Source organism: Danaus plexippus, chromosome 2 (genome assembly GCF_018135715.1).
Source record: "Danaus plexippus chromosome 2, MEX_DaPlex, whole genome shotgun sequence".
Classification (NCBI taxonomy): Eukaryota; Metazoa; Arthropoda; class Insecta; order Lepidoptera; family Nymphalidae; genus Danaus; species Danaus plexippus.
The window spans coordinates 9,386,103-9,400,140 of NC_083537.1; the positions used below are offsets into that span (position 1 = coordinate 9,386,103).

Below are 14,038 nucleotides of genomic sequence, written 5' to 3' on the forward strand. Positions count from 1 at the left end.
TTGTAATGGGTCTTTCATTTTACTAAGTGTTTGTTTACCGAGTGATGCCCACTCGTATATATTACATAAGGTGAGTTACTTCTGATGAAGTGTCAAACATAATAATTAAAAAGGTAAATTTATAGCTAACTTAATTTCCTTAAATTCTCTTAAGGACTAATCCATTCTTTTAGAATTGTTGGAAATGAGAATCCACTAGACTGACGTCTTATTATTTTAAGACACGCTGTCTGAACTGATAATAAAATAAAAAAGTTGGCCTCAAATTGATCTTTAAACCATCACAATAGAGATCACGATCAGCATTAGTTTAGCCTCAATTCACGACCAGCGTAGAATGACCTTCTGCGCTTTTCTTGGTACGAGTAAATCGAGGGCGAAAAGGGGTTAAGTTTCACTAGCTGTGTTCGTCAGAGTGTAGAGGACTGCGCGCGCCGACTTACGTAATCGTTACGTAAGGGGTCGGGGGTTGGTGATACCGGGGAGAGGAGAGGGGAGTGCGGGACGAGGCTCGCAGGGGCGAAAGCGCCGGCAATCGATTCCACACCGCAGTCCGGCTAGGCGTTCGACCATGGCAGACAAGAGTAAAGTTACCGAGCAATATTACGCTCCACCACCTGATCTAGGAAAATGGGACTCCTTCAGGATGTTCGTATGGAACTCCGAGACAGGACAATTCCTGGGCCGCACGGGATCCAGCTGGGGTGAGTTCACACTTCACGAGGACAACCAGAGAATGATCGTTACTCTTCATCCATCTTCATACCCTACCCAAAACCAGAGTCCACATCATCAAAGACTCGTACATATGACCCCGTATAATAATTTTTAAACCTGAACATTTAAATAACCCATTACGTAACTCGCCACATTACATTCAAATAAAACATTCAGACATGTTCCTGGCACTTGACACATATTGTTTCATTAATGTAGATTTATACATTTGCAAGGAACTTATTTTTCTGAATTCGTTCCTTTCAGTCGTAGGTCGCCCTGTCCCGGCGCCGTACGAGGCCACTAATTAATATCATTTGTCGTAGTAATTATGCAGGCGCTATTTGTAATGCGCAAAAAGAATCAAAAATTTCATCTTCCGACAGGGGTGTAACCTGCGCCTGCGCGTTAGATTTCTTCCGGTTAAGCGACACTGACCCTTGATAGGGAGTGGATGGGTCATGAAATTCCAACCTTTTTTCAGTCCTGGTTACTTTGAAATTTAACTTTCAAGCAGTAAAATGTTTGATAGCTCTTTGCAAGATGACATATGTTTTAAATTTCAATGGAATTGAAATGTTCGCAATCACCGTGTTAATCATTTAATGGGAAGTTGGTTAACACAGATATTTGTTTAACAGGAAGGCTCATTGTAGCGACGTTTGTTGTATAAAAGATAACGCTATAAGTTTTATCTCGTTGCGTATTGTTTTTCACAAAAGTTGCGTTACAGATGTCAAATGAACGGTTTTATATTCAGTGGACTTTAATTCCTAAATTAAAATTATTCATTTAAAATTTATACAACGAGTCGCGTTGATCGGTTGAAGAACTAAAACTCTATATAAAAAGACAGTTAAATATAGTTCGTAGCGAGCCTCACAACAAAGTCGTATCACTTATACAGATATGATACATAATAGGGTATAAAACCATTTAACAGATATTGATTTTAATCATAACAATATAAAAAAGGGTCAATGATTGCAAGATCTTCATTTGATATAGAAATTTTGGGCATGATCAAAAATATTGGCGACAAAATACTCTCTAAATATAATAATGTACAGTAGACCAGCTAAATGTGAAAACTATTCTCAAATCTTGTAAGCAGATGTCACAGTCATCAAGCCAGCAACTATATGTGATGTAGCCTGTGACATACAACATTATAATCGCGTAAATGGAGATAAAAATCAAAATGGAGGGAATGAAATCTGAAGGAGCGAGTTGTATAACATAAATAGGCAACTAAGAAGTAGGACATGCGACGATGAATGCGCGCGCTTCGTCCTTCGGGGGATCGATCCAAGGACGACTCACTTCTGTGTTATATAACGATCGGATAAAGATATTCTTTTGTCTTCATATTAGAACCGAATGATATCTCTTTGTCCTCTAAATATGTGGAATCTTTTTAAACTGTAAATTTTTTTGGGACGTATCTTGTTAATAATAATTTTTTATTTGTTGTAAATTCACCAAGTAAGTTTTTTCAGTCCATTTTAAGTCTATAATTTTGGTGACGTAATGTACATCGGGACATTCAATGCACTTTCAAAATTGATTACCTGTTCTGGGAAAACCAATGTTCCTCGAGTGAATCACGTTATCGCACGCATGCGTGTTTCCACCGCGCATCCTAGTTGACCTGGTCACCTGTGTTGCAGCGAAGTGCATCGATCTGGCTGTCGCGAGCGTTTATCGATTGAAACGACTCTCAACGCTGAGCTCGTCTACACCTGAAAAGTCTTCATACGAATATTAATTTTTCATTAGCCTTTGATGTTGAATGAAAGTACTCCCAGTAACAAACTACAGTATAAAAAGATAAAGCGATCCACAAATACTTGGCCCAGTTTCGTAATAATTAGTATAGGCTTAATTAGTGGCCGCACGTCAACTGACTCGTCCCGATTATCACTGACCCATAATAGTTTGCTACAACTTCGTAAATATATTGATAGTGGGCATCGATAACAAAATAGATGTTCTGTTATTCGTTTAGCACGAGAGGTGCTTGATTCGGATCAAATAAATCGGTTAAAACACTCAATTTGACAAATTTCACATTTCAGTTTAAGTTAATATAAAAACGAGTTAAGTTTTACAATTACTTTACCTCACCGAGATTCGAATATTTGAATTTTTAAAATTTGAACAACAATTTAAAGAATCAAATGATTTTAAAATGAGATCCGTGATATGTACAACAATCATTAGTTGTAATGTCAGTGTGAGCGTAGTAGTACAGTTGACATATGATATGATAAGAGTTTATCTAATTCATTGTGTTGCTATTGGATAAGGTCACGAATAAATACGTTTGCATGTTTTAATGCTGTCAGATTATTAATGTTATAGCGTAATTTTAAATTAACATCAAACAAGATCAGTCCAAAATTATCTGTAAACACAAGAAATGCTCAGAAATTATTGTATAAAATACAGTATTCTTTGTCACGTATAACATACAATAGTTTAGAAGTCTAAAGTGTTATATATTTTATAAACTAGTCGTTGAAATCTTAGAAATCATTATATGCCCAGTAGTATTAGCAGAAGCTTCTTAGTAAACATACCATACAATTAAGTACGCAACCAGTCCAGCTGGTGTCATATTTCTAATAGCATTAAAAATCCGTTTTCTTTCTGCGGATGGTTGGAAATATTTTATTTAAGTTATGATTCTTCACGATTAGACAGCAACTGCATTGAGTTGTTTTTGTTCCAGCAAAAATCTTGTTATTCTACCTTATTTTCTACGCTGTCCTCGCGGGTTTCTTCGCTGCCATGCTGACCATCTTCTACCAAACTCTTGATAGTAAGATGCCAAAATGGCAAATGGATAGCTCTCTCATCGGCAGCAATCCAGGTCAGAAACATAGAAATATTGTAATAATTACTTAACATATTTCATAGCTTCTTTGATTTCTATATAATGCTATATAATTAATGTACCGATTCGTTTTTATCAGGTCTCGGATTCCGGCCGATGCCCGACTCTGTGGTGTCCGTCGAGAGTACTCTGATATACTACAAGGCCAATGACAAGGGCTCTGTGCTTAAATGGGCTTCTATAATCGATGAGTTCCTTAAAGGTGAACAAAGAGTTATAATTATATAACACGTTCAATTCCAAGAATTATGAGTTCGGATAATTGTCAACACACATATTTGAAAACTGTTTCCATATACAGATTACCGTAAGAAGGGCAGTGGCAGCGGGGAGGCCAACGGCGCTGAGAACAGGGTACCGTGCACCCCGACCTCGCACAACCTGGGGGAGAACCAGGTGTGCGACGTATCCCTCGATGACTTTAGCCCCTGCACCGCTTCGAGGCAGTACAACTATGAGCAGGGTGGACCGTGCGTGTTCCTCAAGCTGAATAAGGTCGTTAAAAATCACTACCACGAAATTTGTTTTATATAAAAATATTAAATATTAAATTTTAGTACAAAAATGTAACTTGTAAAACTTTTTTAGATCTTCAACTGGACCCCTCAACCGTATAATGACACCGAGAGCCTCCCAGACACTATGCCGGAGTTCCTGAAACAGTACATCAAATCAGTCGTCAGTATTCTTCGTTACGTCTTTATTGAAAGCTAAAATTTTAGAGACGTTATTAATAATGTGACATCTTTCATCGTCACCTCAGTAATTGGCCATTCGTGAGTTTTATTTTTACAGTCGAGGTATCTTATCACGAGTCATTTTTTTCCAGTCCGGCAAACCGGAAGCCAACATGGTGTGGGTGTCCTGCGAGGGTGAGAATCCAGCTGACGTAGAGAACATAGGCCCCGTGCAGTATCTCCCCCGCCGCGGCTTCCCCGCCTTCTACTACCCCTTCACCAACAAGGAAGGTTACCTCAGCCCCCTCGTGGCCGTACTCTTCGAGAGGCCCAGAAGTAAGATTGTATAATATATACCACATCGATATTTTATTTATAAATTGTGTGTTAATTACTAGTATGTTTGTTGGTGATCGTCGCTTAATCATCGTCGTCAGACATAGTGCTCGTGTATACTATTTGTGATGTTTATCTGTGAATTGCAGCGGGAGTGCTCATCAACATCGAGTGTAAGGCGTGGGCGAAGAACATCTTATACGACCGATACGAGCGGCGGGGCTCGGTGCACTTCGAGCTCATGGTGGACCGCTCCTAAGCCACTGCGGTCACCGATAACTTGGCGGCCACTATTCACTCGTGCTGCTTGGCCACTAAACGCTTAACTTACCGAATGACATAGGGCCACGTCTGGACCTCCCACTGCCAACTGTACTAGCGGCGTAGACGCCGAGTCGGTCGTGGTTCACCGCCAAGTTGTCAGCCAGTCCGCCTTCGGTCGCCAGGTTCAACCCCATCTAGGCTGCCAAGGTCTCATCCATCACGCCAGGCGCCGGCTGCCAGGAGCGCCACTTAGCAATAGCCACATAGTCGGCGGTTTATTTATATTCGTTTTAGAATAGCCCACGGGCGCCATCAAGTTTTTCGGTTACACGCTTAACAAATAACTTAAATTTTAAATTATTGAAATATTTATTATTGTAATGTTTTCTGGACGAAGAGTCAATAAATACGCAATAGTTTGTTCCAATTTAGCTTTTTTATGGTTTTTCATTTTATCCTACATCCAATCCTCTGTTTTAAGAGTCTGATGGTGCCAAAGACTAGTTACATTACTAAACAACCGAGGGAAAAAGTGGATTACATAATAGCTAGAAAAATTATTAATTCTACATATAATATGCCTTTTGACTACATATAAAATGACAGATAGGAAGTAATCGTTTGTTTGACACTTGTAAACAAATACACATCGTATAATACACAAAACTATGAACATTTTAGTACAAAGTAGGTACGGTTCAATGACATGATTCAAGTCAATTCCACTAATTGTGAGTTTTAATAAATGCTTCGAGAATAACATCACGAAGCCGCTTTATTATTTAATTGAGACCGACAAAAACTTTTGACGAATGTAAAGTCAAATAAATATATTGGGTAATGTTTAAATATTTACTGTCATTTTTGGTCACAGATTAAAAATTATAAAAGATATAGAAGGATCGAAGTGCATGACAGGGATCGAGATGAAAATTTAAATATTGCTTTTCTTGTGATTGATAATATATAAGATTATGTGCTGATTCTCTATAAAGATTTGTTGAGACTTATCAGAGTAAAAAACGAGACGTTTCTACTGAAAAGCTTAGATAGAAGACGCGAGTGATGCTCCTATACAGAGCATTCTCAGGAGTTTGCTCAGGAAGATTTAACAATTTATAATAGAGTAGTTATCAGTTTAATTTTTGCGAACAAAGTTTTGTAAAAGATTATTCTTGTCAGCGTTACGAATGAACTTTTGATTATTTAAATAAATAAACTCAAGTTATTTTATAAATAACAATAATTCTTAAAATATTAAAGCAAAAAAGTTATCAACGTCGACTATAGGTAAGACGACAAGCTTTATTTATACAGATCAGTGCTCACAGAGAGCTTTGCTTTGCCTGGAATCCCGCGGTGAGGCGGGAGCGAGTCTGAAACGCGCGAGATACCTGTGACGGACTGCTTCAATACTTCAAAAGGTTTAGGATGGTCTTCTTCATTTGTTTCCTATGAGTGTACCCGTACTGTATAATAATAATATTTTCTTTATAAAATAGTTAACTATTTTCATGCTCTGATATATTTCTTTGATATTCCTACAATTGAACTAGAAATTCGGAATAAACAAATTATCGATAAAGCCGACCGTACTAAAGAGGGATAAAGAAGAAGAAAGAGATATGAGAGTCACTCGAGCGATAAACATGAATTATAATATTAATATTTAATCTTTATTTTTCAAACGCCTTCAAATTTTTTTTATCAATTAAAGACCAGAATAGTAACAAAACCAAGTACTAAGATGATTCAATAGATAAAAATTAAGCAGAGACGATACAATTTAACTATGAATTTCGACTAATCTGCATACGAGCAGGTTACATACGATTATTACGCTTTGGCTTGTAAGAAATAGAATTACAGCTCCTTGTCTCATCGTTTGATTATATCAATACCATTAGTCGGTTTGACCATTCAATAGCAACTGGAATGAAGCTCATTTAAATACTGTTCGTGTTCACGAGTTTGTCACCTTAATGAATCCTATGCTTTATTACCTTTAGGTACATTCGTCCTTATTTTTAATATTCTTTCTTAGTTACTCGTACTGGTGAATCAAAAAGTAAATACATCGAAGCGGTTGTACCTATTTGTAATGAGATTTCTAAAAAAAAACGCTGTTCATATTATAAATAAGACTTTTAATGAACTTATATCCTCTGTCTTTCAGCGCTGTTACTAAGATAAACGGTTTCTCGATAACAGCGAACGGATCATTTCCATACGCAGAGAATATAGATAATGAACGACATAAACAACCACACAGGACGGCTTTTCAAAATAACAGCCACTATGAATCAAAAAGTTACATTTCCGTGTACATAGACGTGGGAATATAAATACCAGTATATTATTATTTAATTTATATCTGAAATTGTAAACACAATAAGATATTTTCTTCTAAACGAACAAAAATATTTACATGTAACAAGTCTAACTTAAGATCTATCTTTAAATCTTATTAATTTTCATGCCAATGTTTTTATATTACAAGTACAATGGAAACGAATCTTACGTTATGATTATAGACGGACTGGGGCACACGAGGCGCCACGCTGTCGGTAGACTGTCCACTGTAATTTTCAGCTAGCTGAGATAGTATTGTTTACAGAGAAATAGAAATCTCAAATTATATGAACACATAACACGTATATTATAGTAAATTAATAACACGAACTCTACCGGTTTAAAAGAAATTTATTTCTAGGTATTTATATAAATCGACGTAGTATGTTGTATTTTGTAGAAAGTTTCAGAGTTAATTATAAAAAAACCTGATCAACCATTCGAGAATCATATACAAAGTTAGAGAAGTGGCCGATCAATGTTTATATTAACAATTTGGAATCACTGTTTTGATGACATCGTAGGATAGGGTCAGTAATTCGCGACAAAGTCCACAACCTTTAGTGCGTCGTTACTGGCGAAGGGTCCGGGGAGCAAACGGCGCCAGAGAGACGGGCGTCGCACGTCTGGCGTAGCATCACACGTAGCGAGCGTTGGATTACGTCCATTACTCCTTATATTATACATTACTATTAACATACAACAGAAAGTTGTGTTTCACATGGACACTATACGTATTGTAATCGTATTAAATCTATTAAATCCTCTATCTTATAAATATTTTCCATGGTAAAGAAAAATAAGGCTTTGAATTAAAGTTTAAATTCAATTGCATTTCGAAGAAAACTTATCCTAAAACCCAACAAAATCATTTTATTTTTTTCAATAAACCAAGTTCAGTAGATAGGCGTCAAAACAAACATCCAGCTTCTACCATGAAAAGATTCGGCGTTGATAAAAAAAATATTTAATATCTCCGGAAGGGAAGACGTGATAAGAGACTTGTCAAATTATTACACAATAATATGTCAAAAACAATGCCAGAATATACATCAATACTTGTATAAAAAGGAAAGAATGTCGATTAAAGACATGCTCTGTTAGTCGGTAGTAAAGTGTCAATGTACGCTAAACCCCGTGACCTCGTTGAACAGCCGGCGTCAGCTCAAAGCTCCTCCGCTGCGAGTCAGTCTGGTGCGGACGCTCGACGCGATGGCTCTGGAAAAGAGAACCCTCAAACTGGTAGCTCTCGTCGTCTTCGTGTGTCTGATAGTACTGGGTGAGTCTGACAGTTTCACCGGCAATAGTTTAATACCCAAGAGACGTCTCATATTGTAATGGGAATCTTTATAAGTTACGATCAAGTTGTAGGGTTTTAGTACGCGCATTCAGTCAAATTAATTCGAGATCCTTTTTTGCTGATTTTGAATCTTAATTTTTTTTCTTTTCGAACAATCACATGATGAGTGCCGGAAGTGCAAAAAATTAAATTTATTACAGTTTCGATTGCCCAAAATCATTGCGTAAAAATCGTTAATTATTTTTTATTTTATAAAATTTACTAAGGCTACTCGCAGTGTGAAAAATTATTTTTTATGTTGTGTTGGACTTGATATATATTTATGAAGTATTTAAAAATATAACTAATGTTCATATCTCTAGACAATAAAAACAGTTTTTAAGCTTAATGTATCTAAATAAAAAAAAATTCTTTACTCCTAAACGGACTTAATATTGTAAGAATATTTGGCAAAGAAAATTACATAGTTCTTTGTAGTTGAAGCCTCTAGAATTATTAATAAAAACTTGAAGATAAAATTATTCTTATATATTTAAATTATAAATAAACATATATTATGATTCCAAATAAAAATCATGTATGAACTATAATTGGAAAATGTAAAATGAAGCAAAATACTTCACTGAATGAAAATCATTTATTTAAATGTATATTTTATAATGAGGCCCAAGACTTTCGCGAGTATTCATTGAAATGAAACTAATGCCATTCGGATTACTAGGCGTATTTTATTATTTTAAAAAACTACATACTCCCGAAGTTTCGGTTAATTTGCAGCTACCGTGTTCACGGACAGACGAATGAATGTCAGTTGGTCTTGTTATTTATCATCTACCGCCACCCATTTCTTAATTTTCTGGCGTCCCGCTCTGGATGCTGGCACAAAGGGCCGGTATCACCAGGTCCTGTGGTGTGGTCACGGACATGCACATGGACATGTATATTTTATTTTGTTCTAACGAGACGGTAGCAAGCACTTTGCTAAGGTCTCATCTTGACCAGACCACGATCACTGCAAAGTAACCGGAATGCGATCTCGTTCCTGATATTCTCCTATTTCCAAGTGGTCGGCTCAGTACCCGTCTTTCCTTGATAGGAAACATAATGCTAATACAATAATAAGCCGTATATATATACAACTTAGGTGCAAATTTTCATTACCTAACTAGGAAGTGACTTAAAACAAACGTATGTATTCCCTAGCACTCGCCTTGTAACAAACACAAAAGAATTATCAATCACAGTATAATTTATAAAAGATGTGATATAACGTTGTACAACGATAATATTCTAGACAGAAACCTAACAGAAACAACGCTGAAAAACCTTTAACGCTGAAAAATCATTACTACACATAAGTATGTTGCCTTTACATTATTTTGGATGTTAGTACAGACTATTGGGTTTGTAATGTTCTAATATTGTTTTTAGCCAAAGATTAGACACACATAAATTACCGATTGTTGTCTTTCTTCATTTTGTTAAATCATAAGAAATATACGGCGCATATGAGACAACGAGTTTAGATTGTGTTGAGTTGAAAGTGATATTTTTACTTACACAAGAACTTTCACGAAAATTTACTTTTATTGACAGAAGAAGCGAAAAAAATGTCGTAAAGAATGAATTCTCAAAATTGTAACGAATAATAATAGAGCTTAAATGAAACTAGTGTTATTCGGATTTACTTATTTAAAAACTACATAATCCCGACGTTTCGGTTACTTTGCAGTAACCGTGATCACGGGCAGACGAGGTGTGATGACACCTGATGTGTGATGTAGTGTTTAAATAATAAAATCCGCGTAGGAAATCCGAATAATACTAGTTTCATTTAAATGAATACTCGCGAAAATCTTAGATCTCATTAATAATAGAGCTTGTTCCTAACAATTCTTATGTCAATTCAAAAAAAAACACATAATATTGGCACTCGTTTTTAGCTATGTGAAAAAAAAAGGGTAGAAGTGAAAATCGCTACTACCAGACTAATGGTACTATGACACTTATTTCTAGGACTCCTAAATTTGAATGTGTATAACGCGGACGTCGTCTAAGCTTTTATTTACAATGAAAGATATCACCAGCAATCCTTTGAGCTCATTACTGTACTAAGGCTTCATCAATATCCTGGAAATTTATAGGGCAATGCTCTTTAATACAATCAATGATGTTGTAGAAAATAGTAAAATTCAGTTGTTTATTGAAAAGTCAGCTTATATTACTACTACACTACAAATAAATCTCTATATTATTTTTATAGCGAAATATATTATTCTGAGTGGTTTGTAGTACGTATTAGAGAGTTCATAAGATGAGGTTCACGACCAAGTGAATTCTCTACCTTGTTCAACGGTGAAAGGTTTAACAAAATATCCGTACCTAATAAAGGTCTCTTGGTTTTTGAAAGAACCTTTGGAACAACTAAATTTGAGGATGTTTCAATGGGAGTTTTAGTGAAGGAAAAATTAACTTCAGTTATAATAGTTTCCTTACAACATTGTATCTTGTAAGGTTAATGTTACCAGGCTAAACTTGACAAACGTAAGCCTTGTAATTATTATGTTAATTACTACTTCAATATTGTTTTTGTTTATCAAATTACAGGTTTCATAATCGGTGGTATTATCATAGGGCTATCAACGGGCTACCGCTACCCAGGTGCGTTTCTTATATTAATACCTCAGAGAAAACGAAAGAAGCCTTTAGTTATTTGATAATATTTTCATCAGGACTGGAAGTATGGCCAAGATCGGAAGAATACAACTACGAGCAGCCCCTCATCCAGTTTAGAGCCAGCGACCCTGGCAGCTGGCATCCTTGGTTTAAGAGAATCAATGACTTTCTTTTGGGTAAGATGATGTACGGGTCTGCCAGGAAACAATTTGGAAGAAATATTATTTGGAGGTTTTACCAAAATGGGGACTGATAGTTGAAATAAGCTGTAAAGTGACATTTATTATAGGCTTAAAACATTCTACCCGTAATTATAAACTGTCCTGTAACTAAAAATTCGGCTTCAAAATGCAAGTTTGAAAGCGATTCCTTCTCATGGCATTTAGATTTAACAATACGTTTGTAACTTTTCCTCATTCCAGCTTACGAGACCACAGTCCCAGAGGAGCCCCCTCGTGCTCCATGCTCGGTGCGGCGTCACGATCAGCGCGTGGTGGTGGCGGCCTGCGAGCGTGTCCTCGGCATGTGGGCTCCGTGTAACGCAGATAATTTCTATGGCTATGCTGTTGGCAAACCTTGCGTCTTCCTTCGATTAAATAACGTTAGTCAGTTTAAAGTTATATTAATCACAGATTAAGATGAACCATTGATTTTATATTTCTGGTTACAGCTGCATTACTGGGTTCCGGAGCCCTACAACATCTCGAAGCCCATGAGCATTCCTCCAGATATGCCTAACAACATAAAGCAGGCTATGGTAAAGTAATATTTAAAAAATATTTGCCACATATGAATATATTATACAAATTGTTATGTAATTAACAGCGACAACGTCCTGCGAATCATTTCGGCGATTACATTTGGGTCTCCTGTAATGGCGAGTTCAGTTCCGACGAGGAGAACATTGGTCCAATCCAGTACATACCCGGGAACCTGCCCCCCGGTTTTCCTACCAAACGTCTTCAAACCGCCGATCGTATCTCAAGAATTGCCCAAGACCGCCCCGACCAGACGCCTGGACCGTTGGTGGCAGTCTTTTTTGAAAATCCACGCCGTAAGTAGCCTAATTCCCTGGGGAAGACATCTCTTTTCTTTTTTTTATGTGAAAGGTGGCAAACGAGCAGCCGGCTTACTTGTAGCCAGCAGTCACCGTCGCCCATGGACATCCGCAACATCTGTGTTGCGGATACGATGCCAATCTTGGTGTTTAGGAAGAGGGAGGGGTGGGAATAAGGGAATGATAGGAAAGGGTGGGAACAGGGAAAGAGCAACAGGCTCTCTGAGTGCATCGGACGAAACGCAGTCATTAAAGACTACTTCACGCCGAGAAGAGGGTACCGTGCGAGGGTGGTACTTCCCCGGTCGAGCCAGCCCATGTTTGATCTGTAGTTACTTGACCACAGCTAGGCTCTACCACCTATAAATATTTTTTCGTAGATTCTAAACAAAATTATCTCCATGATCCAGGAGGCGTGGTCATCAACGTGGAGTGTCGGATCTGGACGCGCGACATCATCTACGACCGCTCCAGCAGATACGGTCGCGTGCGTTTCGAATTGCAAGTCGATTAAACAAGTTTTTACTTACGAATCTTCATTTTAAGCCCATTCCCTGATACTTGTACAATTTTTTTTATCAAATTCACTTGAAAATTGAGGTCACTATTCGGGTGATATTTTTATACCACAGTTAGTGGAGAGATTGTCGTGTCATTTACTTAATGCCAATTATTTTGAAGACTTTTTGATTAAGATTAATTATTATGGTAAAGTGAGCGTGTAAGAATCCAGTGTATGGATTATTTTGGTCTCTGTGTTAGTATTGTGTAATATTAGGGCGTCTTTTAATAAGAATATTCCCTTATTATAAATATAACGTCGATGTGTTGAGTCTTTTCTTGCTTTTTTGGGATTTATTGTTTGCCGAAAGTACATCTAAAATAGGCTACAGACATGAAAATTATTCGATTCATATATAAGTATAAAATTTGTAATTCATGTTTACTAAAAAATATAAATTAAAAGTTGATTTCTTCTTTAAACTGTGTATTCATAAGCTTTTCATTTTATATAAACACGTACCTGTTAGGTTAGGTTTTTTATTTATTTATTATAGATTTTTTAAATTCGTGATATTCTATGGAATGCTTGGTGTGCAATATTTGTGCAATAAAAATTACGTAATAAAAAAGCTTCGTTTTATTTACATGTTACGTTTCCTCTCTTTTTCTTTCTCTCTTTATTCCCGGGCTAGTCACAAGTCAGCGACACAGGAGTTATAGCTAATGTACAAATAGATTGATTAAGTTGAAAATACAACATATTTACATTTTATTAGCAATGTTAACACGCGACATGATTACCGATATACGTATTTATAAGTAAAATTGGAAATATTTCAAAGTTGTTATCATATTCTAACATACTTATGGCACAATAAATCGTTTTCTTACCATTGACCAATTTCCACAATAGGAAATAAAAATATTTTAAAACTTAATTATTAATTTTATTGATATGGAACGTGAAAAACGAAAAAAAAAATCAATTAATGGTAAGCTATTAAAAATTAATAGAATTTGAAAAAAGTCACGTGACTGTGAACGCACCACGATTGGCCGCCATACTTGTGACGTCACAATGTTATAGGTATTTCATAACAGTGCAGCAGTTACAGCTATTGCATGTTATATTCCTGATGTTGATATATTTATGATCACCCATTTTTTGAAAAATTACTTTTTACGGTTTAATTCTGCCGTACTCAATGCCGCCAGTGTCCGTACGAAGACCATTTTGAAAATTGATGAATAGTATT

The 14,038-nt window shown here is 36.4% G+C and overlaps 2 protein-coding genes across 2 annotated transcripts; both read left to right on the forward strand.

Annotated features, from left to right (window-relative positions):
• The first annotated feature begins 524 nt into the window (after positions 1 to 524).
• Positions 525 to 5,329, forward strand: LOC116779597 (sodium/potassium-transporting ATPase subunit beta-2-like). Its single transcript, XM_032673964.2, has 7 exons — positions 525 to 704; positions 3,452 to 3,592; positions 3,696 to 3,818; positions 3,918 to 4,111; positions 4,205 to 4,294; positions 4,446 to 4,629; positions 4,779 to 5,329. The coding sequence occupies exons 1-7, from the start codon at positions 572 to 574 to the stop codon at positions 4,886 to 4,888; spliced, it is 975 nt and encodes a 324-aa protein (XP_032529855.1). The 5' UTR covers positions 525 to 571; the 3' UTR covers positions 4,889 to 5,329.
• A 3,111-nt stretch (positions 5,330 to 8,440) lies between these two features.
• Positions 8,441 to 13,405, forward strand: LOC116779624 (sodium/potassium-transporting ATPase subunit beta-2-like). The gene is made up of 7 exons (XM_032674007.2): positions 8,441 to 8,524; positions 11,153 to 11,206; positions 11,278 to 11,397; positions 11,644 to 11,822; positions 11,892 to 11,978; positions 12,047 to 12,275; positions 12,689 to 13,405. Exons 1-7 carry the CDS (start codon positions 8,458 to 8,460, stop codon positions 12,790 to 12,792), a joined length of 840 nt encoding a protein of 279 aa, XP_032529898.2. The 5' UTR covers positions 8,441 to 8,457; the 3' UTR covers positions 12,793 to 13,405.
• Positions 13,406 to 14,038: the final 633 nt, after the last annotated feature.

What these genes read in the sequence shown, in the direction of transcription:
- LOC116779597 (XM_032673964.2), top strand. Translation starts at nt 572, where the DNA reads ATGGCAGACAAGAGTAAAGTTACCGAGCAATATTACGCTCCACCACCT. An exon ending in CCGCACGGGATCCAGCTGGG is followed by an intron (nt 705 to 3,451) that starts GTGAGTTCACAC and finishes TTTTTGTTCCAG; the next exon opens with CAAAAATCTTGTTATTCTAC. An exon ending in TGTTCCTCAAGCTGAATAAG is followed by an intron (nt 4,112 to 4,204) that starts GTCGTTAAAAAT and finishes AAACTTTTTTAG; the next exon opens with ATCTTCAACTGGACCCCTCA.
- LOC116779624 (XM_032674007.2), top strand. Translation starts at nt 8,458, where the DNA reads ATGGCTCTGGAAAAGAGAACCCTCAAACTGGTAGCTCTCGTCGTCTTC. An exon ending in AACGGGCTACCGCTACCCAG is followed by an intron (nt 11,207 to 11,277) that starts GTGCGTTTCTTA and finishes TATTTTCATCAG; the next exon opens with GACTGGAAGTATGGCCAAGA. An exon ending in CTTTTTTGAAAATCCACGCC is followed by an intron (nt 12,276 to 12,688) that starts GTAAGTAGCCTA and finishes TCCATGATCCAG; the next exon opens with GAGGCGTGGTCATCAACGTG.